This window comes from Centrocercus urophasianus, unplaced genomic scaffold (genome assembly GCF_019232065.1).
Source record: "Centrocercus urophasianus isolate 14NV4802_14NV808 unplaced genomic scaffold, USGS_Curo_1.0 seq_14, whole genome shotgun sequence".
NCBI lineage: Eukaryota > Metazoa > Chordata > Aves > Galliformes > Phasianidae > Centrocercus > Centrocercus urophasianus.
Window position 1 is genome coordinate 16,924,657 of NW_024884586.1, and position 25,346 is coordinate 16,950,002.

Sequence of the window (25,346 nt, forward strand, 5' to 3'; positions counted from 1 at the left end):
GCTGAAGTCCCCGCAGGTGATGAGCGGGCAGCAGTAGCTGCGGAGCAGCGACGGGCCAGCCCTCCCCAACCAAGTCCTAGTTTGGCGAGCGAGTGCTCCACTGCTCCCTCCGCCTCCTCCCTGCTCTGCAAACCCTGACAGTGCTCATTAAAATAACCAACTGCACTTCCTCTGCGCACAGCCCCAGTCAGGCTCACCCCCGGCAAAGGACACACACAAAAAAGGGGCCCAGGAAGAAAAGGGATCCCTGGCACCCAGATGCTTGTCCCCTCAGATCTGAAACCCTGGTTTGCCCCTGCAGAACATGCAGTGCTGGGTAAGTATGGGAGCAGGGGGATCCCCTCTGGCACAGGCACTTGGAGGTGACATCCCAAAATGATGTTTCACAACCAAACCCTTTCTGCAAACGTGGCACGAAACAGTTTCCCCCAAAGCCATTCCCCCCCCTTAGGACATCCTTTGTGCAGCCCGAGGACCTGGCAGGAGCCCGTTCCCTCCCCACACTGTGGCAAGGGCCGTGCCATGGCCAAATCACTCCGAGATGCCCACAAGGAAGGAGCCCCAGATCCCAAAGCAGTGAGTGCTGGTGACCAGTTAGGGTGAGTCACGGCGGCCCCGCAGCTGGGACCTCCTCATCCCTTCACACTCTGCCTCCTCCCGGCTGCTTACTCCCTGCATACATCTCATGGCTAAAATTAGAGCCGGAGCTCTTTCTGCGCGCGGGCGTGCGAGCCTGCGTGTGCTTGGACCGTACCCAGCGCTCTTCAGGGACCGGGGAGAGAAGACAGTAAAACGACAACAACAAAACGTCAACAGAGATCGCTGCCAGAGCGGCAAAGGCAGGCAGGGCCAGCCGTCCTCCCGCGGCTGTGCTGCCGATGGGTATCACAGGAAACCATTAATCAGAGGGGAGCCAGGCCTGAGGGAGCCGCCGCAGCAGCTCTGTCACGCAGGTGGAGCACGAGGTCTTTGCAAAGCGGTGGGAGAGTTCACATTAACAAATGTCAGCACTGCTGCCGGATTGTTTTCAGCCCTGCTCTCGTGCTGCTGGCAGCTGGAGACACCCGGGCAGGCGGCAGGAAGTGTCTGCTCGCTGAGACCAGCCTCTGCCCTCTCCCTACTGTGATCCAGCAGCTCCCGGTACCAGGCTGCTTCCTTCCTCCTCTCTCCCCAGGGCCAGACTCCAGCTCTGCCCTGACCCCACAGTGGCAGCAGGCAGAGGGACAGCTGCCCCCTGGCAGGTACCTGTGCCTCAGCTGACCCAGAAGCTGCAGTGCAAGCTGCAACCAAAGCCCCTGGAGCAGAGTCCTGAGATATCCCTGCTGAGATCTGCTTGCTGGGGTTTGACAGAGTGTTTTCCCACTGCATTTACCACAGAGGAAACCAAAATCATTATGCAACTAGCTGTCCATCTCGCTGTCAACAAGCACTGAGCTGCCCACAGCCCTAAGCCCAGCTTTCCGTGGGGGAAATCCACCCAAACTCCACAGCAAGCAGCAGCCATGGCCAGGCCCTGCAAGAAAGGAGCAGGGCCAGACAACTGGGGAAACCTCAGCACTTTGAGAAGCCAGGACTCCACACTGAGCTTGGGGCAGGATCCTGTCCCCATGTCACGAGCCTCTACTATAGTCCCATGACTAAGCTCCAACTCATGGACCCAAAAGGCACTTGTTGGCTTAACTGTGACCCTGTTGCTGATATCCAGTCCCATCTGTGGTGTGGCATCAGTTTCACCATGGAGCAGTGTTACTCAGCCTTTTTCTCCCTGTTCCATGTACAGATTCAAGTAACTCAGCAATGCTAAACCCATCACTTCTCGGTTTTGCAAAAGGTCAGCTTGTCCCTGTTACAAAAGGTAGGGCAGGAAGAGAAGTTGATTTTTTCCTCCACCCTTTTTGCTGTGATTGCCCTCCGCATGTCTGCCCTCACGTGTTTCCTTTCTTTCTCTCTCCCTCAACCCCAAATCCCCTTGCCATTTTCCTCACACCCTCTAATGGGCACTTGTACAGCAGAGGAGACCCTGGGCGAAATGGCACTGCTGGGGCAGAGTGGTCGGCCTTTGGGATGTGGGCTGGCATCTTGCAGGCTGCTAAGTGCAGGGCTACCTTGTTCTGCTCACCCTGCTTCATTGCTCCCAGCAATCCCCAGCACCAGCCTTTCTGCTTCAGAAAGCATGGGTTGCACAACAGGCGCTCCCACCATGAGCCATGAGGGGCATGAAGAGCTCCTGCCATGAAGGCCCAGCTGCTGGTCACTGCTCTGCCACCTTTGTCTTCCCAATCTGCACTGGGTGCTCCCCTTGCAGAAAAGAGGACAAAAAATGCAGCAATGGCCCATGAGCAAGGAGATAGGGCCTGCAGAAGGGTCGTCCCACAGTACTCAGACCAAGTAAGCACCACGAAAGGAGCCTTAAGAGCTCTTCCCTCTATAGTAGCCCTCCTTCTGTGTGCAGCACAGAAGAGCAACCATGCCCTCTGGTGTTCAACCCACAGTGCTTCGGCCTCTCCAAACCCCATTAACACCAGTTTGCAGGAGCAAAGCGGCCATACTGGCGCTGCTACCGAACCTCCACCTGCAGGAGTGCAGTGCTGCTGTGCCTAAGGGCTGGGAGAGCTGGACACCTTGTGATTAGAGGCAGCAAGCTGGGCAACACGCAGAAAGCTCAAAAGCCAAGAAATGGCAAACAAGCCATTAGCAGGCCAATATGTCACAGGCCACAAGGGCACAGGAAGCAGGGAAACCTGCCCCATCCCCTCACCTCCTTGGGAATACTCATGATCCCCCACCATGGTTAGTTTCAGTGCTGGCCCCCACATAACAACCACATGGCAGCAGACACAGTTACCTCCCAGTCCTGGCTTCCCACCCCAGCTGGCATGCTTAACCCACTGAACTTCAGGCTGCTTGGCCACCCAGATAAGCCAACCTCAGGTCATTCAAGCGCTCAGCTACATAGGGCCTGGTGGTACAGCCCTCGTGCACACGACAGCCAGGATATGGAGGAAGAAACCCTCAGCATGCCTTCACCGGACCACCAGCAGGATGGGGCTGTCACATTAGCAGAAGGAAGTCCGGCAGCGAGCTGCCCTCAGGTACAAGGTTAGTGACACACGCAGCAGGCAGCAGCCTGGCTTTCGGTGGCCTTGGTTAGCGCAGGAACAGGAGGGTGACGTGGGGTGAGACGTGGGTGGGAGGAAGGAGAGCTCTCTCTCTGCAGCAGCTGCTGGAACTGCACAGCCTGCGCAAGCCAATAAAAATGCCACGTACTTATACACGGCTGGCCGGTGCCTTATCCTCCGGGATCCCCATCGGCCGGGCTGGCTGCCAAGGAGACAAGGGAGGACACCTTTGTGGGGCAGATGGAGTCTGGGGACACAAAGAGAGTGGTCAGCACGCCCTCCCATTCATGCCTGCAGCCACCCGGCGCGCTGCTGCCCTGGCAACGTCCCTCCTCCCTGCACGCTCTCCCCATGGCCTTGGTGCACAGCCGAGGTGGCAGCACCCATATCACCTCCCCAGCTGCCAGCTGTGGGGTCTCACAGGCACACCTGAGGGAGGGTGCAGTACCCTGCTGGGAAGGAGAGGCCTTGTCCAGCATCATGATCCCGCTGCTGGGACACAAACCCAGCCCAGGCCAGTCACCTCAACCCCAGGGCCAAGACAAACACCACGAGAGCCACTCACAGCCTGCTGCCAGAGAGCTGCTGTGGGCAGTGGGACAGCCAGAGCCCAGGCATTCCCGGCACCCACACTCACCACTTGAGCTTCTGGTACCCCAAAACCTTGAGGGCTGAGGAAGCACAGCTAGGGAACCAGGGCCACATCTGCAGCAGGAGGCAGCTGTGCCTCCCTCCTCCTCCTCCTGCCCTGCACCAGCCAGGCTCCTGGCAGCCTTCGCCCTAGCTGCCAGCCCTGGGCAAGGATTTGAATTTCAAATAAATTACAAAGGCACTTGACAGACCTCAAATGAAGGTGCATTGTTTAAGCAGGGCAGGGCAGAGTGGCCTGCCTGCCCCAAACTAGTATGCAGGCACCAAGCCCTGCTGGTGGGCACAAGAGGAGCAGTGAGCAGCACTGGCCAAGAGTGGGAGGGTAAGACTTTCTTCAGACCCTATGCCACGGGACGGGTCCCTCTCCTGTGTGCAGTGGCAGGAAGGCACACAGGGCCTTGCCAGCAGATCCGCTGCTTAATCCCGCCATCTGCCAGCCTCCATCGGGAGCAAAATCCCCGCAGAAAACAACCCCGCCACATTTGAGTGTGCCCCAAGCGATGTTCCCTTGCACAGTGACCTCAGGTCTGTGCAGTAAGAGGCTTAGCGCTGAATCCTGGCCAGGGCAGGATGGCGAGGCAGGATGGCGAGGCAGGATGGCGAGGCAGGACGAGATACGGATAATCTGATGGAGCGGGAACTTTTACATGGAGGGGCTGCATGTGACTGCCCTCCGGCCCCAGGGCCTGTCTGTGAGAGCAGATCAGGCCCCAGGCAGGTTAAGGTGCTCCTGCCCCATGGTTTCCCATCTTCCCCACGCTGCTGGGGAGCACAGCCCCCACACCTGGCTGCCAACAGCAACTGAGAGATGGGCCACATTGGCACCCACGTTTCCTGTGGGAGACAAGCTGTGCCAAAATGAGGGGAAAACCCTTTGTAACGAGCCTTTTTGTTAGCTTCTCTGACTTCCTGGGACAGAAAACCAGTGGGGCCACGTGACTTTCTGCAAAGCCACAGCGTATTTTGGAGCCTGAGAGTGCTCTTGCCCCACAGAGATGAGCTGCAGCCAGCCTCACCCAGAAAGCATGACCTGCATGCGGGCAGGGCTGAGCAGATGGCCCAGGCTGACTAGAATGTTGGGGACCAGCGGAGGTTCTCTGGGTTAGCAGGACACACTTGTCACAGTGTGACAAGTAGGACAGAGCTCAGAATTCATTACAAATCAGCCCTCTCAGGCACCAACCCCCTACACTGTGGGCAGGAGAACACTGCTGGATGCAGCACATGCGTCTGACGTGGAGCGGGGGACTCCATCCCCTCTGCCCAGCCTTGTCACATGTGCTGGTGCAGTTTCACCACCTACTTAACATCCTGATGCGGAGGAGGGAAAAGCATTCACAGCTCCCAGAGAGACTGCAGCTGCTGCCATGCCTGCAAGTTTCTACAGAAACACGAAGAAAAGGGACTGTGCTTTTGCAGTACAGGACAGCCGGACTGGGGAAAGTTCCTGGGCTCAAGATCACCAAAACAGAGGCACTTATTCCTCCAGAGCCAGGTGCCAGCTCCAGAACTAGCAGGACAGGTTTTGGTATTTCCACACCCTGTCCATGACCCCAAGCAGGCCCTGCATCTAAGCCCTACATCCAGAAGGCTCTGGCAGAAGCACCTCACCTCCTACCAGCCCCCCAGGCTCTCCTAAGAAGGATGGTTTGTGGTCCCAAGGAATCCGAGCCCTAAATCTGCTTTGAGCTCAGTACTCAGTTATGTGAGCAAGCAAGCGTGTGGCTGAGAGCAACTCTCACGCTTCAGCTCACAGAGTCACCTGGGAAAAAGAAGCCAGAGCTGCAAGGAGAGCAGAGTTGGAAGTTATCCTCAGAGGCTCTGCCAAGTCTTCAGAGAGACTGTCTGCTCCCTGGGCATGGCAGCACAATGACAGAAAGAAATCCCATGCTGCAGCCCCATCTGCCTGCCAGGGCTCAGGATGCTCTTCTAAGAGCATCTCTGCTTGCCCAGAACCTGGTCTTGCCCTATGAGCACCTGCTGTTCCCACAGCCCAGCAGGACCCAAGCAACCACACAGCCCTGAGTTCTCCCTCCTGCACTACCTGCAGCACCAAATGCTGCCTTCCTACAAAAACCTGCATTGCCCCCCAGCTCCTCCTTTGTCCTTCCCTCTTCCCATAATTTCATAGTCAGGAATAGAGAGGATTGCTGTTTTTTGTCTTAGCCCTCTGCTGAGGTGACACATCCCTGGAAAGGACACTCCAGCTATGAATCAGATGAGAAGTTCTGCCCCGTTCTCCACCTCTACTCTCCAGCAGGCAGTTGGCGCACACCCTGATGTCGGACAGGAGAGGGAGAAGAGCCAGGAGGGAAAGAACCGTGAGGATCCAGTCTCTGCCAGCAATGCAGCAACACATCCTGCAGACACAGGTGGCTTCAGCTGGAGCAGCTGGGGCTCTCAAGGGGCTGCTAGCCAGATCCAGCCCTCTATCTGCCCTCTGCCACCTGCAAGTGGAGCAGAGCATGAGGCTGGCAGAGCTGAGAGTGAGAGGTTTGCCAGCCAGATCCAAATCTGCATGTGTGGAGGAGGAGGAGGCATCCTCTCCATTGCTCAACACTGAGCTGGCAGCGAGGTGCTTTGTGAAAAAGCCTGTCCTGAGGTAAGCTTTGCTCGGGCTCTGACAGTGTGCTGATTTTACAGCTCAAGATCTTTACTGCTGCCACAGTTGCCTGCTTTGCCCTTGAAGCATCTGGAATTTGCCCCATAGCACAGCCTACATACCACCCCTGTGTGAGGGCAAAGCAGGTCCTCAGCCCTGTGTCCATCTCTTGGGTTTGGGCCAGTTGGGCAAAGGAATGACGAGTTCAAGGGGACACAGTGATGCCACCAGCATGGTGCTCAGGGGAAGGCCGGGCAGCAGCCAGTGCTCCCACAGGTGCTTCTCCCCTTGCTCTCACATGTCGTCAGCATCGAGCAGAAAGACGAGCATCGTCCCAGAGAGGTGTAGGCGGGCGCTCAGCTCCGTTTCTCGAGTGCCGTTTACCCACATGCTGTGCCACCCACAGACCTTCCCAGGGCAATGACACGCAGCCCCCAGGCTGGGTGCAGGCCTGCCAGGGCTTTCAGCCACCATCCCACGCTCCCCAGGCTGTGCTGGCATGACCTTGCCACATCAGACTCACGATCACATTTGAGTGCCCAGTGGAGGGGATGTTGTAAAGACTCTGAGACTCACTAGGAGACTCACATCAGCAGCTCACCGCTCTGGCAATGGGAAATGCAGGAGGAGGGCTGTGTCCCCAGCACGGTACTTCCTTCCCAGCTGGAAGGGGTAAACCATGCTGTTCACTTACACCACAAGAAACAGGGCACCTAGGAAGGAAATTTAATCCCAACTACCTATTATCTGATTGGCTCCAATCTCTTTATCAGCCCAATTAGAAGAATTACCCATCTGTGGCCCGGATGCACATATTGTGCACTTGTCTCTGTCAGCTCTGGAGCCAATTACTTCACCCTCCTTTAAGGCAGTTAATCAGGTACAGAAATAAGTCTGCTTGCAAAACACAGCAGGCTAATGTGCTGCAAGCAGAACTTGGGGTCTCATCTCCTATTGTTTAAAAACCCCTCAGGATTCACTTGCAGTGAGATGTCCATGATGCACTGGATGCCAGCCTGGGGTCTCATCTCCTATTGTTTAAAAACCCCTCAGGATTCACTTGCAGTGAGATGTCCATGATGCACCGGATGCCAGCCTGGGGTCTCATCTCCTATTGTTTAAAAACCCCCCAGGATTCACTTGCAGTGAGATGTCCATGATGCACTGGATGCCAGCCTGGGGACAGGTACCATGGGGGTCCAACAAGACAAGCAGTGTTCAATATTGGTGCAGTCTCCTGTTTCTTAAGTCTGCCACTCATTGGGCTGCACACAGCAAGCTGTGCCTTCTGCTGTTGTGGCCTGAGCAAGCAGCAGTCTTGACAGAACGTGCAGGCAGGGCTGAGTGGCATGTGCCCAGCTTAGGAAATCTCTCCTTGCAGCTCGGGCACCCCAGAGCAAGGCTTCATCTCCCAGTGCAAAGTTTCTTCTCCACTTACTTCAGCCAAATACACTCTGGCTAAACTCCAAAATCCAAGGGGGTGCAAATTTCTTCAGCAGTCACTGTTGAAAAGCATTTTGGGGATAGGGACTAACTGTACTTCTCCAAAACAAAGAAGAATAAGCACTTAACCCTGCAATTCTTTCTAGTGAACTGGAACTCGGAGCTACATTCTGCTCCTCTATTCAGGTGGGCACAAATTCAGCAGCTCTCAGCAGCCCACAGCCAATCCTCCTCCACCAATCTTCAGCATGCTCTCTCCACTCAGAGGTGTGCGTGGGGACTTCTCCCTCCCATATGCCCCTTAAAAATCTATTCTTACACCCCTACAGCTTTTCACAGCTCTGAGAAATGGATTTGTCAGCCAGGCAGAACCACGTCCCTGTCAGAGGAAGCAGAAGAAGAAAAGTATCCAAACACCAAACAGTGTGAAAAGCATCTCGAGCATGCTGCAAAACATGCTGCATGGGATCAGGTCTGCATTTCCTGTACTGCATGCACCTGCACTGCACAAATCCTCTGCACAAGGAGAAAATGCTTTCTGTCAGCTCCGCCATGTTCTGCAATAATGGCTTACACAAGGAAGCAGGACCCTCCAGGGGCCAGAAACACCCACTAATATGAGGGAAAGGACAGAGACTGAAAGAAGCTCCACATGGCCACCACTGCCAGCTGTGAAACCAGAGCAGAGGAGAGCAGCTCTTGCACTGGGTGAAGTGACCTTGTAAGCTCTTCGCTCCCAGCTCCTATATGACTTCGCAAGGCATACTGTGGGAGCTGAAAGTGGGACTCTTCCTCTCTATTTAGCACTAGTGAAACCACACTGGGAGCCCTACATACTGCTTCATCCCCCCTGTACAAGAAGGATGCTTACAAACTCATGGTCAGCAGAGTGACACCAGGAAGGATCAGGCAGTTTGGGTCGGACAGTCCCCCCAGCAATGCCCTTCAGAACTGATCTATCCTCATTTTTACACATCTCTGGATGGTGTAGACACCTCTTGGCTTACGTGGGTGTAGCATCCCAAAAATAAAGTGAATGCCGTGATTCTGAAGGACACTCAGTAACGGTAAGAGAGCAAGCCCAGAGTGTGGACCTGGGGCTCCCTGGGAGCAGCGCAGACCTTGCACAGCCCCAGTGCTGACAGCCTGCTGAAATCGCAGCTGAAGCGCGAGGTGTGAGCATGGGGATGGGGACATGTGGTGCTGGGCACGTGGAAACAAACCTCCGGACATGGGACTCTGACTTCTATGGGGAGAAGGCTGGCGTCAGTGAGGCAGTGATAGCCAGCTTCCCATTATCCATGCCAATAGTTCAAAAGGAGGAGAACGCAATCTCATCTTCCTCTATCAGCATGCCATGTCCCTTTGGCACCTCATCTCAGCTGCCTGCATGTTTTATGTAAGTGGGGTCAACACCCTCTCCAGTGCCCGGTGCCAGCACTGCGGGTCGAAGCCGGGGCTGACAGCCGATGGGCCGGGGGAGGCTGCCAGGCAGCACCCCGTCCTTTAGGCGAGCACTGTGTCGGATGCTCCAGGCGGCTCGACGGACGTCCCACGGCACGGCCCCCTGCCACAGGCACACGACGGGCTAGAAGAAGCTGGACCGACGGCGAACAGACCCGGCAGAGGGCCCTGTGATGGGCAGCGTGGCTCCGCCGCTCCGATCACGGACACGCGGGGCAGGCGCTGCCCGCAGTCCTCCCGCACCGCGCAGGCCCCGGAACGCGGCGGGAGAAGCGCGGAGCCGCGTCCCGGCCGCTGCTCACCTGCGCCCGAAGAGCCTGAGGCCGGTGAAGCGCTTGTTGCTGTGCCGGCGGCCCGGCGGCGGCGGCCCCCGCTCGGGATCGGCTCCGCCCGACGGCCCGGAGGCGGCGGCGGCGGAGGAAGAGGAGGAAGAGGACGACGACGAGGGCGAGCCGCCGGGCGGCGGAGGCTCTGCCGCCTCCATGGCCGGGCTGGGGGCTCGACGCCGCCGCTACCGGCCCGCCGCTCCGCGCTTCGGCTCCATGCGAGGGGAGGGACCGAGGGGGACGGGCGGGAGGCGGCGCGGGCGCCCGCCCCCCCGAGCCCGGCGGCCGGGCAGGAAGTGCGGCCGCGCACCGGCGGGCCCCGAGGCCGAACCGGCCCGACAGCGCCTCCTGCCGCCGTCCGGGCGCCGCGCGCCGGGCACCTGCTGCCCCGAGCCCTGCTCGCGTCGCGGGCTCATGGACTGCCGCCCCTGGGGCAGGGCTGCTATCACCACCCGGGGCTGCAGCGAGGGGATGGAGCCCCAACCTCGGTGTCACCTAGCCCTGGTGTCACCAATCTCCCACATCACCAGCTCCCAGTGTCACTGAGCCTCGGTGTCACCGAGTCCCAGTGTCACTAAGTTCCAGCATCACCGAATCCCAAACTGACTAAGTCCCAGTGTCACTGAATGTGGGTGCCCCAGCCAGGCTCCAGCAGCCATGGCCCTGTGCTGAGGGCTCAGGAAGCCGAGTGTCAGCCCTACTGCCGCCCCCGTGCTCAGGAAGAGGCTCGGCGACAGCGGCGGGGCCTCCCTCGTCCTCCCATTGTTCGCCCTGGCACTAGTGCTGCGCCTCACAGCCTGCCTGCGTCACTGCCGCCCTGCAGCTTCTCTGAGCAGTGGGAGCGTAGCAGCCTTCTTTGCATGGCAAATGAGCCAGGCAAGAGCGTCACCTTGCAAAGGGTGCAGGTCCACCCCCACCCCTGGCTCTGGGGGCAGCCACTCACACGATGCCCGTGTGCCCCTCAAGTCGGTGCCCTAATGGGTGCAGATGGGGGCTTTCAGCTGCTGGCCCAGAGGAAATCCTATGTGCCCCTCAGCAGTGCGACCCTCCAACATCCCAAATGGTGAGGCTGTGCTCACCCGGCGGCACCGGGATAGATGAGGGAACTGCGGGCGAGGAGCTGGGAAAGCACAGGAAACTTTGGAGGAGCCTTCCCCCCACCCCGCAGCGCTGCGGGGGCCACCGGCGCTCAGCCCCAGCGCAGCGCAGCACCCGTCCCAGCGGTACCTCATAACTGCGGTCCCCGCGGGGCTCTGGGGGACATCCCATGAGCGGTGCCGCCACATCTGCCGCAGCACAGGCGGGTGCTGCTCAGCCGGCCCGGGGCTCGTGCACGCTCTTCCTGCCCTGGTGGCCGCTTTCCGGAGTCATCCCGAGGGCAGGGCCTGGCAGGGCTCTGCAGCCGGTGGTGGTGGTGTGGGCCCTGCTTTGTTTGCACCCTCCACCTGGTTCCTTTCTCCGCACTTCCTGGAAGTGCGAGGGCGGCTGTCATTGTGGCCAGCGCCGCCACGCTCTTCCTCCCACAGCCTGCAGCCTGGGTCAGCTCTCCTCACGTGGCCTGGGATGGCTATCAGGTCCCGTGCTGGGCTCTGTGGAGGGCCCTGGGGAAGCACCTGAGTGAAGCACGAGCACCGGGAGGTGATGGCCTCATCACCGCTGTGTGCACAAGGGCAGCTCAGGGTGCCGTACTCTGCTGTGGGCATTTCTCTGTCAAGTTTCACGCCCTGCCCCGCAGCACCCAGCCCAGTGTCCTTCTTCATGCCACATGCTCCCAAGTCTCATGCTGTCCCAGAGTTCTCAGAAAGGCCCAGCAAGCAAGTCCTTCTCTCTGTGTGAAACTGCAGGGGTCCCGCACAAAGTCCAAAGGGTTATCCACTTGCCCCCCCCCCCCCACCAAGGCCACCTGCTGGGTCAAGCTACCCAAGCCATACATGGTGCCAGCCACCTCCTCCAAGCTGTGCGGTGACACAGAGACAGATGTCTGCGCTGGCAGAGCAGGCTCAGCACGGTGGGGATGGATGGCAATTCAATGATGTTGCTCGGCACTGTCTGGCTAATGCAATTAGTAGGGCGGCAGGTGGGAGCCAGGCTGACTGCCCTACTGCTGCTCCCCTACCACAGCTCAGGTTCTCTCCCAGCTCCTGCGCTGCCCAGCTGGGATGGGAGGGCTTCACCACTCTGCCCCTGGGGCATGCAGAGATCCCCATTCCTGGTGTCCCAGTGCAGTGGCTGGAACAAGCCCACCCTCCTCTCCCCTCTGCTCTGCTGTGGTGACCCAGCATGTCCTCCTTTGCTATTTCCACAACAAAGCCCCTCTGCTCCATTCTGGGTTATATTTAGCTCAGCAAGGAACAGCGTGTGAGATGCTCAGCTCATCCTACCCATTGCCCGCATCCTATCTGTCACCCGGGAACTATGCTGAGCAGCTGGGCCCCCAGAACCCTGCTTGGCTGCGTGGAGACATGGCCAGGCAGGGGGCTTGGGAGCCGCTCTTCTGACTACCCTGGAGTCCTTGCCAGGTGCTGCCTCCCCGTGGGGGTGGCCGGAGCAGAACTGCGAGCTCAGGAGGGGAGGTCCAGCTCCCAGCATGTCCTCTGTCATGCACGCAAGCCCTGAGCAGCAAGCACTCTCCTGCAATGTGGTTTCCTCTCTCGGTGAACACCCCTGCGGGCTGCGCTACCGGGAGTGGCTGTGGTAACAGAAGGTCACTGCTGCAAGTCTCAGTCCAAAAGCAGGCAAGAAAGCACCCAAGATGTGCAAATGCCGCATGCTAGTGTCCAGCTGCAGGGTGCTGCTGGGAATCCTGGCCCAAAGATCCCTGGCAGTACTGGTGCTATGCCACTGCTCGGCACACTGGAACAGGAGCTAATGTGACGTAAGGCACACTCCTTGGCTGAGCAGTGCGGGCAGAGGCACAAAGGCCCAGCACTTGCTCAGGGTCTGCTGTGGTGCAGGGTAGCAGAGGCCCTCCTAGCACTGTGGGGGCACCTCCCTGCAGGGAAAGTGTCCCAGAATCTGCAGAGCTGCTGCCCAAGCCAGCATCATTAATAAGCTTGGCATGGAACTGCTACTCAAAGCCCTAAATATAACCTGAGCACTGAGATCTATCCGCCCGCCCAAGGCGCCTCCGTACACCACGGCAGCTATTTATGGAAAGAGCTTTATTTCCATAGGCTTCATATCATTTCTGCTCGTTTCAAAGCCTTTATATAGCGGCTCCTGCCGCCTGCCCCTCCTGATGACTAATGAGCCCCAGCAGGAGTGGGTTGCTCAGAAGCAGGAGCACCACGGCCTCCACCTCCGTGTGACATTGAAGACTCTGGTGATGGGCAACAGCCCATGGAAGAGGGCCTCCAAACTCCGAACTGGGGCTCGGGAAATGCCTCTGTCGGGTTTCTATGGGACTCCTTGCCAGATCCTCCCAGCTCCTGGGCACACATGGAGCAGAGAGCAGGATGTGAACATTCCCCTGTGATATCGGACAGCTCTGGAGAGAATTCAGGCTGATCAAATTAGGCTGCAATATGCTCCCTTCCTCCCCGGTGAAGGCTGGGTAATTGCAGCTGGCTAATCCGCTCAACATCTGAAGAAAGACAGCTAAAGGAAGAAAAGCCCGCTTTGCTCCCGCACTTGGTGTAGCTATCCCTCATCTCAGTGGTGGAGGCAGCCCCCTGCTCTATAGCCCCTGGGCCAGGCTGTGCCAGGAGCGCTGCCACAGCCCTAGCTTGTAGCCAGTGCTAATTCAGGTGGGACACTGTCACCCAGCCCCTGCTTGTCACCCATTGCAAGAGTAATTAATGCTTGGGATGACTCAGCCCAGGGCCCTCCTGCTCTGCAGGCACTAATTCGGTTTCCCATTAGTTCCCATTACTGCAGGATTTAGAGAGCAATTTGGTCCTAGTTTGCTTCACTGCCCTCGCAAAGGGGGAGAAGGGCTGTTGCATGCACGGGCACTGAGCCAAGAGGTTAGCAAATGGGCCCCAAAGTGTAGGTAATCTTCCCTGCACACCAGGGCCTCAAATCCCCACAGCTGGCTCTCCAAGTGCTGTAGGACACAGTGTTATGTGGTGGTTTGCTGGGCTCCATGACACCAACAGAGAAACCCAGAGCCGGAATGGATGTTCCTGTTGCAGCAGCCTGCCCCAGAGGCTTTCCAGCCTCAGCTCCTTACCTCAGCATCACCGTTACTTCTCCCTGCTGGGAGCTCCCTGTTTTTGCACTCAAGGACAGGGCTGTGGGAAAGAGTGCAGGGATGAGCAGCACCCGGCTCTGGGAATGGAGTTTGGGCGTGACCCCCATGACAACCCTGACAGATGAAAGACTCATCCCTTACACCCAGCCCAGGCCCCACAGCATGTCTGCATACAGCCCAGGGCTCCTACCTGTAGGACACCTGCTTCCTGATGGCCAAGTGCAGGAACTGCTCTTCCATCTCCACCGCTGTCGCCGCCCCTCTCACCTTGTCCCACACTGGCTCTGCTCCACAGGGGCCAGAGCTTTGCTCTCGCCCAGTGCTCTCCACGTCCGTAGATCCTGGGATGATTCCCGTGTCTCCTGGGGCTCCCTCGCTGTCCCCGTTGCCAGGGGTGAGCTCTCTCCAGCTGGGCCCCTCAGCCATGTGGAGTGAGGTGCTGATCCCGGCTGGGTTGCGCTCTGCTTGGCTGCCCGTGGGCCTTAGGAGGATGTTGGAAGGGCTCTGCTCCTTGAGAAAGTCGCAGGGAAAGCAATGGAACAGCAGCCCAACTTTCTGCAGTGCTGTCTATCAGCCTCTCAGCACCAGTTTGCAGCGCTCAGGCACCGTGGCTCAGCCTCTGTCTGCCTTCGCTGCCCTGACACGGCAGAGAGGAGGAACAGCAGATAGAGACTTGCAGACGTCAGTGCCGCTGCTCGGAGGTGCAGGAAAAGAGGGCTGAGGAGAGAGCGTGTCGGGACCAAGGAAGGAGCCTGAAGTGCCAGGGCCCGGCACGTCTCCTACTGTTCCCCGCCACAGCAGCACAGGCAGGCAGGCAGGCAGGTGCCTGTGCACCGATCCTGCAGCAGCACTCAAAAGACAAAGCAGAAAGCGAGCGTGAGCGTGAGCGTGTGCGTGTGGAGGGGGGGCTGCGGGGAGCGCAGTGTCACCTTAGAGACACTTGAAACTGGCACTTAACCCTTTGGAGGCTGGGAGGCAGAGGAGCGTGGAGGCATCCCCAGCCCTGGTCTCTCACAGCCGAGGCTGCTTGCCCTAAGCAGTTGTGTGCAGCAGGCACCCCAAAACTTGCACAGCAGCCCCAGCAGAGCAAAGGACCTTCAGCTCTGGGTCCCTGTTCCACGGGGTGAGATCTGCCTGGGGAAGGGCTCCCCACCTTTGAGCACGGATATCCAGCAGAAAAACGGCATCATCTGTGTGTGCTGGGCTGGGGCTGTGCTCGGTGGCCCCGGTCCCAGTCGTGTCAGCTGGGCTGAGGGACCCTGCAGAGCTCCTGTATGTGCCTGGCACCTTGCTTTCAATTTGTTCTGCCTCGGATTTATCACACGCTGAGCCTGAACCTGCTGTGCATGGGGAAATGGGTGTTGAGGGTATGTAGCAGCTGCCTCCCAGCCCAGAGGACCTGTGTGCCTCCCAGACCCATGGTGCAGCCCCATCCTCCGCCCCAGCTGCTCTCTCGTGCAGTCGTGACTTGCAGGGAACCCATTCCCTCCTGCAGCGTGACTCACCCCCTCCAGCCTCCACAGGGGCTTTGTTCCCCTCTGCAGCTGCTAGATGGGGGCTGGCCCTCCCACAGGAAACTGGGTGAGTTTGGTGCCTCCTGCTTGCAGGCTGAGTGGCCCCTGCATGGGTCATAGCAAGGTGCAAAGAGCTTCTGCACCTCTGATGGGCGATTTCATCAGGCACAAGGCAGAGAGCTCCAGCAGGTAAGAAAACCCACATGGAACAAGGTGCCAGCTCTGACACGGTTAAAGGACACTCAGCCTGAGGCTGTGAGAAGGCTTGATCACCCTGTTCCCCCCAAGGGCACCCAAAGCTCCTTGCCAGGGAGCAGGAACAAAGCCTGCATATTTCATAATGGATCTGTACAAGAAGTACAGTTAGGTACAGCCCCAAGCAGTGACACCCAGAGGGAACAAGCTGCACCTGGAAAGTGGGGATGTTCTACCAAGAGCTCCAATAGCATATGTCCTATTGCAAGGCATCAATGTTCCCATGAACCGCTAGTGCCCTGCTCTGCAGCGGTGAGCTGCAAAGGCAATTGTGTTTTTTTTCCAAGTTGGCCTGGTAACAGAGAATGGCTGGGAATAACTCATCTCTGCAAAATGAAGACTGTGTTCCGTCAGTACTCTTTTGTGCAGGGCTTGTACATGTCGGCAGTACACGGGCTCATCAGCAACATGATCCCAGACGGGAAGGAGCCTGAACTGGCATGGCAGAAGTGGGCTGTGGATGTCTGGAGTGCACTGAGTGTAACTGAGCAAGGCTGAAGGTGACTTCAAAGAAGGTGCCTTCTCATTTAGCTAATTCCCTCGTTCTGCTCTAATTACTTGCTGTAGCCAAACTGGGAGGTGTGATTAGTTGGCTGCATTTTGGGAGGCACAGCAAAGATCAGAATATCCTAATGTGCCTATTTTGAACGGCTCAGAATGCTATCCAGCAAACTGCAGAATAGAGAGGATTAGATTTGATGGAAGGGGTTCTGCTTTCTCCAAATGTGTCAGTGTTAAAAGCGTCAATGCTGGACAAATTAACCTCTTAGGATGCTTTGTTCAAGCATCTCCAAAGTCCAGATAACTCTTGCCTGGGCCATTTATGGTCATTTCAATGTCCAAATCCTAACAAACCCACCAGGAGCTCTCTAGAATAAAGCTTAATTTCCTACACCCCCTGTTGCCACGAGTTTCACACCAGTTTTCGTGGATGTAAATGGACTATCAGAGGTGCAGATCAACAGGCCATCAGGTCTCAAGTCACTGACCTAAAACATGCAAGTTTGCTTCTAGCCCAAACACTGAGTATGAGCTCCCAGCACTGAACCAATTCCACTTGCAGACAACAAATGGGACATCTGGTGAGCATGAGGTCAGAAGCTGTGACAACCATGCTGGAATGAAGGGATTCGTCAACCCAGGATTGATGCTGCATCTTTTTATTTTATTTTTATTTTGCTTGTCTAAGCAAATGCAGAGCAAGTGATAGAAGAAAGAGAAAAGATGGCTTGAAAAAAAAAACCCACAAGTAAACAAGACAAAACAAAACATAAAACAGGAGGGAAGAGGCAGCTACTGGAGTACAAGGAGAAAGTGAGCTGCTAACAAGAAAGGAGTTCATAGATGCTAAGCCCGCACTAATTCTTAATAAAATACAATACTGAAAATAGGATCTGAGAGTTTCCAAAATACAATATCTTAAGGGATCGGCAATAATACAAAATAAGTTTCATTATGTACAAACGAGTTCTGCTCTTGGTCTCTGTACAACGATGGGAGTGGGAGGCATGGGGACACGCACAGTGGAGGTGCTGGGGTGGAGGAGGGTGTGCTTGGACCCAGCAGTGGTTCTCTATGCTGGGGTAGAGGCTGAGGATTGGGAGCACTCTGGTATCTGGTGAGAAGCAGATCCTGTGTGAACCTTGAGAAGAGCTGTGCTGAAGGCCTTCTTCCTCCTCATCCCACTGGCCAAGCATGTGTGGTTGCAGCTAGTTGTGTCCAAATTTGTCCTAAGTGGCTTCCAAGGCAAAAGCAGTTTTCAAAAGAGGGGACAGAGAGAGATGTGAGGGCCATTCTCTCAGTTCTTCCAGTTCTTGAGCAGGGGGCGAGACTGGTAGAGAGGTTGGGGCAGCATGGTCTGAGTGCAGGTCACTTAAAGCAAAACAAGCTTCAAGGTTGTCTGCTGTGAGGTCTAGTGGAGCACACACAGAGATTCCCATATGCAATCTGCTGCATCCCAGATCTCAGAAATTCAAGTCCCACATTGTCCTTCTAGCAAAGGACAGCTGAGGGTACAGAGCGAGGAGACACTTGGGCCTTTCAGCAGGAGAAGGGAGGAAAAAGGGTGAAAAGTGGATGACTGGATGCTAAAGAGAATGGAACACGTTTGAGATGAAGTCATTTCAGCACTGTAGCAGAAATGCTAAGTCACGGCTTGAACCAGTGATTGAGCACCTGGTGGGAAGGCAGGGCCAGCCCAGGGGAGCTCAGCTGTGTACAATGCACCTGAGTGGCTGGAAGGGGTGGAGCCAGGATCCACCCCTTCCCAGACCTCATTTAAGGGTTGGAAGTGGAGGTAAAGGTGTCTTGATAGATGTTCCTGACTGCTGGAGGTTTTCCAAAGGTAGGCTGGTTTTTTTTTTTTTTGGTTGGTTGGTTGGTTTGTTTGTTTGTTTGTTTGTTTGTTTGTTTTTCTTTCCTTCTCCACTTCTGTAGCCATAGCTGCTGCATTTAGGTTTGTCCTCATTTGCTGTACCCAAAGACTTTGTTATCCTATATTGTGGTACTTTCCATTGCTTTATGGTGTTACAAGAACTAAATTTGGAAAGTCTGGCCTGATAGGTGGTATGGGAAGAGATTGCTGACTTCGGTGCTGGCACTTAGCAGGAGGAGAGCTGAAAGAGTCTTTGGTGACTCTGGCCAGTTCAAATGTGATACCTCTTTCCTGGTAGAAGTAACAGTCTCCAGAGATGCCAGTATGTCATCAGTGGTGTTCACAAAGCTACTGGGCACCAGCAGTGATATCAGGATATGAGGGGTTTATGGTTCTATTGCAGCTCTTCTATAGGTTGCAGAGTTCTTTCTTCTTCATGGTTCTTAGGAGGATCTCATTTGGCATGAGGCAGAATTGGGTGGAGAGCTGTGATAGGATCGTGGAAGTGGATTTCCCACACTCACTCTCAAAGCAGGGGGTGTGTAGAATAGGAAGTGGGAAAGCACTGTTCTGATTAGTACCACACTGTAGGGCCCAAGCTGGGAACCAAAAGGAAAATAAACCACCTCTGCCAAAACAAAGGTGCTGGGGGTGGAGAGAATGGGGCTGTGGGGAAAAACTTCTCCCTGTTTTAGAGTTCTGGTTGCCCAGAAGCTGCCAGTTAATTTTCATGGTGGTTTATCTTGATCTGGGATCTGTCTCCCCCACTCCGTTTGTGTGCAGATCTTTGCAGATATTTGGCGTGGAAGTTATGTAGGCACATCCATTAAGAGAAAGCTAGAGCAAGGAAGAGCTAGGTTTTCTCTTGATGGAGGCAGAAGTATACTAACAGATGGAGAGGAAGGAATGAGCTCAAACTCTCCAGAGTCAACTCTCCAGTCCCAGCATGACCCATTTCAAAGTCCCTTAAGCAGAGCAGTAAAACTCTCTCTCTTTCACATGCATTGGATGTAGCCAAGGGGTACATGGCCAGGGACAGCCCCCATGGAGGCTTTGGGGAGTGAGCTGAATAGTTTGAGGGCATACTCTTGACCTCCCTCCATTCCATGGTGAGCCCACACCCATAGGGTAGTGCTCATTCAAGCAGGAGATAAGGCCAGGAGAAGAAGGCGTCTCAGGACTTCGTCAGACGTTTATTACTGGTTCTGGCAGTCCTGTGACTCCTCTCAAAGGGGACCATGGGGATGGGAAGGAGCTGAACTCAAGGCCAGTTTAGGAGTGTCTGAATGCAGTGTCCTCTCCCACCAAGTCCCCTCAGTTGGTCAGTGAGGAGGGAATCCTGCGATCAGACAGACGAGGCCTTGAGGTCCAGCAGCTGCTACAAGTATTCAGCTGTCTCACTGGAGCTTGTTTCCCTGAGGAGGAGAGGAAAAAAAAAAAAAGGACAAAGACATCAGTGAAGGCTTTTTGCAGTTTCCTAGGCAAATTCACTTCTCTGCCCAGCTGTTATGCTCTAACCAGGATGGAGGTCTTCCCTGGGCCACTGAATGAAGAGCAAACCTGGGACCACCTGCATCATCCCACCCTGCTCATGTTTAGAGCAGTGGAACATTGATTATAGAGTTCCAAATTCTTGCTCTTGAAAACAAGTTTGGTCTTATGCTCTCAGCTAGCATTGGCCTCCTGCAGCTGCTTGTCTAATTGCCTGCCCCAGGGAGCTTGGTTGCTCTAAGCTTGCAGTGAAGGGGACATGCTTGCTTGTCCCTCCCAGATGTCATGCTGTGGTTTGGGGCTCAGACTGTGGTCCGCACCTGCTTACCTCTCATGAAATTGCTCTTTGAGGTGGGTTAGAGTTGGGTCAGTTTGGTTCTGGTCAGGATTCTCCAGATGGGATTTGCTCATGTATTTGGCTGTCTCATGTGTCATCGCCAGATGAGGCCTTGGCTTGTCAGACTGCCCTTTTTCAACCTCCCACCCCTCAGGATGGTCCATGGTTAGGAAGGAGCTGTAGCTCTCTTCTAAGGAGCCAGCACCCTCATCATAGAACAAGAGGCTCCGTGACTGAACTGGAAACAAAGAGAGCATGGGTTAATAATGTGGTTAAGGTCTCTCACAAAGGTCACAGTGTTGGTTAGCACATGCCCACCCAGCTATGGCCTTGTCCTGCTCTGAAAAATACCCCATTCCTGTAAGCTTCACCAGGCAAATGCTGCCCAGGACACACCACCTCTTCAGAAGGCAATCTGACCTGTGCCTTTTTCTTCATTTGGCAGCCTTTCCTATTTGGGAGAATGACTAGATGAAAATGAACACAGGCCCAAACAATGTGCTGCTATAACACCACTGACAGGCCATGAATCCCACCAAGCAAGATCTGGTGAGGTAGGCTCTGAAGGGTCAGTGCTACCCCTGAAATAGATGTGGCAGGAAAAAAGTTGGAAATGGTTTGATGGGATTAAAGGGAGGTACCACATTAGACTCACTCTTACTAGTTGTATAAATGTCTGGCGCTGGTGTTGCTTTCACTGTCTGTGATGCTGTAGAGAACTCTGGGAGACAGGGCATCAGGGATCCCAGGATGAGAACGAAGCAGAGCACCAGCACCTAGTGAGGAGATATCAACATGCAGTCAGTGCCACTAACAGCAGTGAAGCCCCCTCTCAGCACACAGGCACATCTGTGTGAGAGCATGTATTCAGGATTGCCATCAGTCACTGCAGTCCCACAGGGATGGAAGGACTTGCTCTGCTAATCTCTACTGGAAATCTAAGAAGGGGCATTCAGAAGCTTCCTTGTGTTGCTCTTTTTCTGGAGTATTTATAGTTCCATAGTGAGAACTTGCCTGTCCAGCTGAGATGCTCACAGCCCAGGAGCAATTTGGGAAGGAAGGATGCACAAGGGAAGAGATGATGTTTGCCTTGATCACAGGGAACCTGGCCATTAGCACAGTAGGAATTGCAGTGGGCTGCAAGTAAACAAGCTCATTGGGAGACATCTATAAGATACTACAGCAGATTACAAAGGGAAGCAAGTTACTCTCCATACTAGGACAGAAGTGGCAGCAGAGCTGCAGCAGCCCAACTTCTGATGATATGGGCGGAGTCCAAGGAAGGAGATCAACTTAAGCTGGGCATGCACATATTGTGAGCCATGTGTCTTCTGGCTGTGGGCAGATTAGTCAGAGCTACTGGACAGCAATAAAAGGAGAGATGCAGATGAAACCCTGGAAATTCCCCTCTGGTGGTTTTGCACTTATCTGTAAGTTCTGTCATGATGGAAAGGGACTCCATTTAATTAGGGGAGCTAACAGTACAGAGCAAATGGGAAGTTATAAAGAGCCAAATCCTTTTTAGCTGAATTCCAACATGAATATTACCTGAACACTATGGATCCCACATTAATATACCACCCACAGGATAGTATATTAATAGCTGCCTCCAGTGTAGAGATCAGCTTGAGCAAATCTAAAGAGGCAATGCATCTGCTGATGACTTCTACAGCATGTATACAAATCAGACAGTGGCAATCTCTTGATTGCTTTTTGGAATAGCCAAGTATTTTGGAATAGCCACATTTAAGTAACACACGGAAGCTAGTACTTCAAGTTAATATGGGCCACCAGCGGATTCCAGGATATGCAGAAGATCCTATGATAGCACAGGGATACCATACTATGTAAAAGGAAATTTAGTTTTCCAGACTTTTCGTGACTGATTTTGAAGTAAGGAAACCAGTTATGGACAACCCAGTTGCTAGACACATCATATTTGGAATTCTTAAAAACAAGGAAAGCTAAGCTAGAGGAAAATGCTACAAAATCAGTTGGAAAGGTGGATGAAAAATTTGTTTCTAAAAGTGTCTTCAGAAGTAGTTGACAAATAGTTCATTGTTAAGCTGGGAGAATGTAGAAGATGGAATAGCAAAGATATCTGTTGTGGCTCTGGCAAGATACAACATCTTAAAGCTTAACTTGGATGTAAGTCAGTATCAAATCTACAGGTGGGAGAGACCATGAGCAGATGGGCTTTTGGTCAGCATTTGGAGCAATCGTGACCACTGGGGAAAAATGTTTGAAGAGAACAGCAGGGAGATGCATGCAGGCAAACACTGAGAGCAGCAAGGTGGTAGGAGTGATTAGCAGAAGGAACGACACCAAGTAAGTGAGCAGGCAGCTGTTTGGCAGAAGCAGGTCTGGGAGTGAAGGTGAAGCACAAGGTGTGTTGCTTTGGGAAGGGCAAATCTCAGCTTCACTGGATGAACAGGCTTCCTGAATGGCTTGTTGATTCTGTATAGATCTTCAGGTGCAACACTGTACCCAGCTTTGGGCTCCTTTATTCCAAAAAGATACGGGGCCATTGGAAAAGACCTGGAAGAGATCTTTGAGTATAAGCAGTGAGTTAGTAACTCAGCCTATGAGGGAAGATAGAAGAAACTGGTGATTTAGCAGAGTGGACTGAAGGAAGTGACCTAAATAACAGCTTTCAAATATGTGAAACACAGCTGCAAAAAGGATAAATTGATATTGCTTACAGTGTGCCTGCTGTAAGTTGCAATAAATTTAAGTTATTGCAAGGAAGACTTAGATGAGATATCCAAAAGTTTTAACTGGGAAAGATAACAAAATGCTGTAATCATTTGCCTAGGGGAGCTGAGGGCTGCTCGCTGCTGGAGCCTTCAGGAATTAGCTAGAAATATATCCATCAGGAAAGGCACAGAGTGAGAAGAGAAGGGTCTTCTGCTGCACGCCCATGCTGCAAGGCATGATTATTCTACATATCTGTCTTGATAAGGAGCGCTCTATTTGGAGACTAAATGGAAAATGGGAACTAGGAGGCTGATGAGAGGAACTGGCCAAAGATAGAAAAGCAAATTACAAATTCTTGAAATGCTTCAAAGCTCAGAAGCCTGAGAGAATTGCTGTGTGGGCTGCGATACTGTGGAATGAAGGGAGCAGTTAAGAGAGATAAGACATTGCTGGGAAGCTAAATTAGGTATTTTATCAGTTTTTATGGCATTGGGGATGTCTGGAAGGCGCTTCTCCTGGACTTGCTCATTTCAGGTAGTAGCAATGAAGAATTGCTGAAGCCAGTGGTGCTCTGATGAGCTGTTGCATTAAGGAGCAATGAGTCACTGGGTACTGCGGGGTCACACCCAAAAATGTGAAAAGAACTTGGGAATGAAGCAACAAAGCAGTGAACAGAAAAGAAAATCTGTCATTAAAATCTGATCTGATATGGAGGTGGCAAAGAGTAGCAGAAGTTTGAGCAGATTTTTGAAAGGAGAAACTGAAAGAAGAGGGGGGGGTGAAAAAACTTCTCAGGAAACAGTACTCTGAGAAAATGGGGCAAACACCTCTTCATCTGTGTTTCATGGTTGTTAATGGTATAGAAGCGATAACCACATACGGATAATTTGATAACTGACAGATTCATACTATGACAATCCTCCAAAGAGATCCCAGGGTTGGAGGTTGTGTTTTTTATCATGGATCAGAGTGCTCTTTCCTGGCCAAAAAAAAAAGGGGATGAAAAATAAGCATGACTCCACTTAGGCCGCCCACTGGCATGTCATACAGCACCACAGTGAAGTCAAGATTGCTTAAGTATGACCCCTCACTATGAGATATGAAAGGCAAATGGATTATCAAAACCAACAGATGACCCCAAAAAACTCTGGTTAGCTGAAGTGCAAATTAGAAAGATTCTAGCTGGATTTAACGATGTCTGATGTACAGGCATAGCAAGAGCAGATGTCATTTCTTGCTGATAGGTAGAAGGCAATGCTCAATGGTAGGAATGCTGAAGAAATTTGTCCACCCTGCTAAGTTAAATGTTAAGACTACAGACTCAGCAAAAAAAAAAAAAAAAAAAAAACTATATCCATTATTGTATGATTTTTTTTAAGACCTTTTTTTTTTTTTTTTTTTTTTTTACTGAATGTCCAATAGATAATGAAGAGCAAACAAAGTATGTTTGGCACAAAATAATAAAATAGTGAAAACACAGGGATTATTCTTATATTGTTGCATAAAGAACTGACACTACTGATGTGTATATGACATGGTCCAGTTCTGGTACTGTTAACACATGAGGAGAAAGCAAGTATACTGGCAACAGAGTATGAAAGAGGGCAGGAACAGAGATTGATGAAGCTGTCTGGGGAGCATGGCAAAATGGAATGATGGAAATGACACTCATACCATTAGGCAGGTCCCGGTCTGAGTGGAAGCCATTTTGTAAGGTCTGGAGACTTTCCCAGCTACCAGAGCCTGCAGCTTCTGTAACTGCTGAAGCAGAGTCCTGGGACAGGAAACAACCCAAATCAGAATTTGATAAAGAGGCAACATCTAGTGAATGATGGAAAGCTCCCACTACCCCTCTCATAATTTAGCCTGATTTTCCTTTATTGTAAAAACAAATCTCTCCTCATTGCTATAGCTTACCCAAGTTATTCAACCAGGCAGGCACAAAACAAAAAAGGGGTTGAGATATGAAGTGTTGCAGGAACTGAGGGAGGAATGCCCCAAGGTGCCATAAGGTTGGAGAACCCTCTGTTCATGGGTAGATCCAACACAATTTTCACTGTAACTGCCCTCAGTTATAAACATCACATTCAGTCAGGGCTTCACCCGGTCATCTCAAAGCCTTGTGGAGCTGGGCTACCATGAGAATCAAGCTCTGGTTTGGAGGCTGACTGCTGTAGCCTTCTCAGACATTGAGAAGAGGCCTGTCTCTTCCCATTTCACTCAGAGAAACGTGCTCTGCAGCTCAGCCTGTGTCCTGAACCGTATGGTGGAGAGAGAAACACAAACCAGTTTTGATTCCCTCCAGCTTCTTCAGTTTTGTCAAACTCTGCAGAGGGATGTGGGCAAAGCCAAATGTAGAGTTCAGTGCTTACTTCATTCACTGGCTGCTCCAATAGGAACATGTATTGAGGTATCTCTGCCCTGTTTAACTGAATGCAGGCATCAGCATACACAAACACAGAACAGAGGTAGGTGTGGTATGAAGAGCCACCATAATCTTCACTGGGCTGATGAAGAAATCTTAGGAGCCTAACTGCAGAGCACGCAGTTAGTAAGGGCTCCAAATATGGATTACTGAGTATTTCCCCTTGGGATAGCTGGCTGTTTCACATAAATATGTATGAACTTTTATAAAATACTAAGTCCTGGAGCCAGGAGGTTGCAGGAGAATCCCAGTTTTATCTCATTTCAAATTCTCCTCTGCTCCTTGTACATGTGGAAAGAGGCACAGAGCATCCCCCTGGCAGTGACTGAAAATCAAGCCCAATTAGAAAGAACAGTGTGTTTTCTGAGGAAGGAAAAAATAACAATAATAATAATAATAATAATAATCCCCAGCTTTTAGGCCAATCTTCTGATTTTGTAGGATGGGGCTCGTGCC

General features: G+C 53.3%; 2 protein-coding genes across 6 annotated transcripts in view; both read right to left on the minus strand.

Annotated features, from left to right (window-relative positions):
• Positions 1-10,934, minus strand: part of DGKZ (diacylglycerol kinase zeta) — a 38,544-nt gene extending 27,610 nt beyond the window's left edge. Inside the window, exons 1-2 of one of the 3 annotated variants that reach the window (XM_042813643.1) lie at positions 10,833-10,852; positions 3,268-3,366 (exon numbers count right to left, since the gene is read on the minus strand). In XM_042813643.1, the coding sequence (XP_042669577.1) occupies positions 3,268-3,366; positions 10,833-10,837 (104 nt within the window). In that variant the 5' untranslated portion in view covers positions 10,838-10,852. Of the gene's footprint in view, positions 1-3,267; positions 3,367-9,581; positions 9,764-10,832 lie in introns of those variants that run through there. The other 2 variants (XM_042813644.1, XM_042813642.1) reach the window with 2 other exon arrangements.
• Positions 10,935-17,950: 7,016 nt separating this feature from the next.
• CREB3L1 (cAMP responsive element binding protein 3 like 1) overlaps positions 17,951-25,346 on the minus strand; it is a 41,514-nt gene continuing 34,118 nt past the window's right edge. For 2 of the 3 annotated variants that reach the window (XM_042814005.1, XM_042814004.1), the window contains exons 9-12: positions 24,140-24,239; positions 20,424-20,544; positions 19,760-20,006; positions 17,951-19,355 (exon numbers count right to left, since the gene is read on the minus strand). In XM_042814005.1, coding sequence (XP_042669939.1) covers positions 19,319-19,355; positions 19,760-20,006; positions 20,424-20,544; positions 24,140-24,239 — 505 coding nt within the window. In that variant the 3' untranslated portion in view covers positions 17,951-19,318. The remainder of the gene's footprint in view (positions 19,356-19,759; positions 20,007-20,423; positions 20,545-24,139; positions 24,240-25,346) is intronic. The other variant, XM_042814006.1, reaches the window with a different exon arrangement.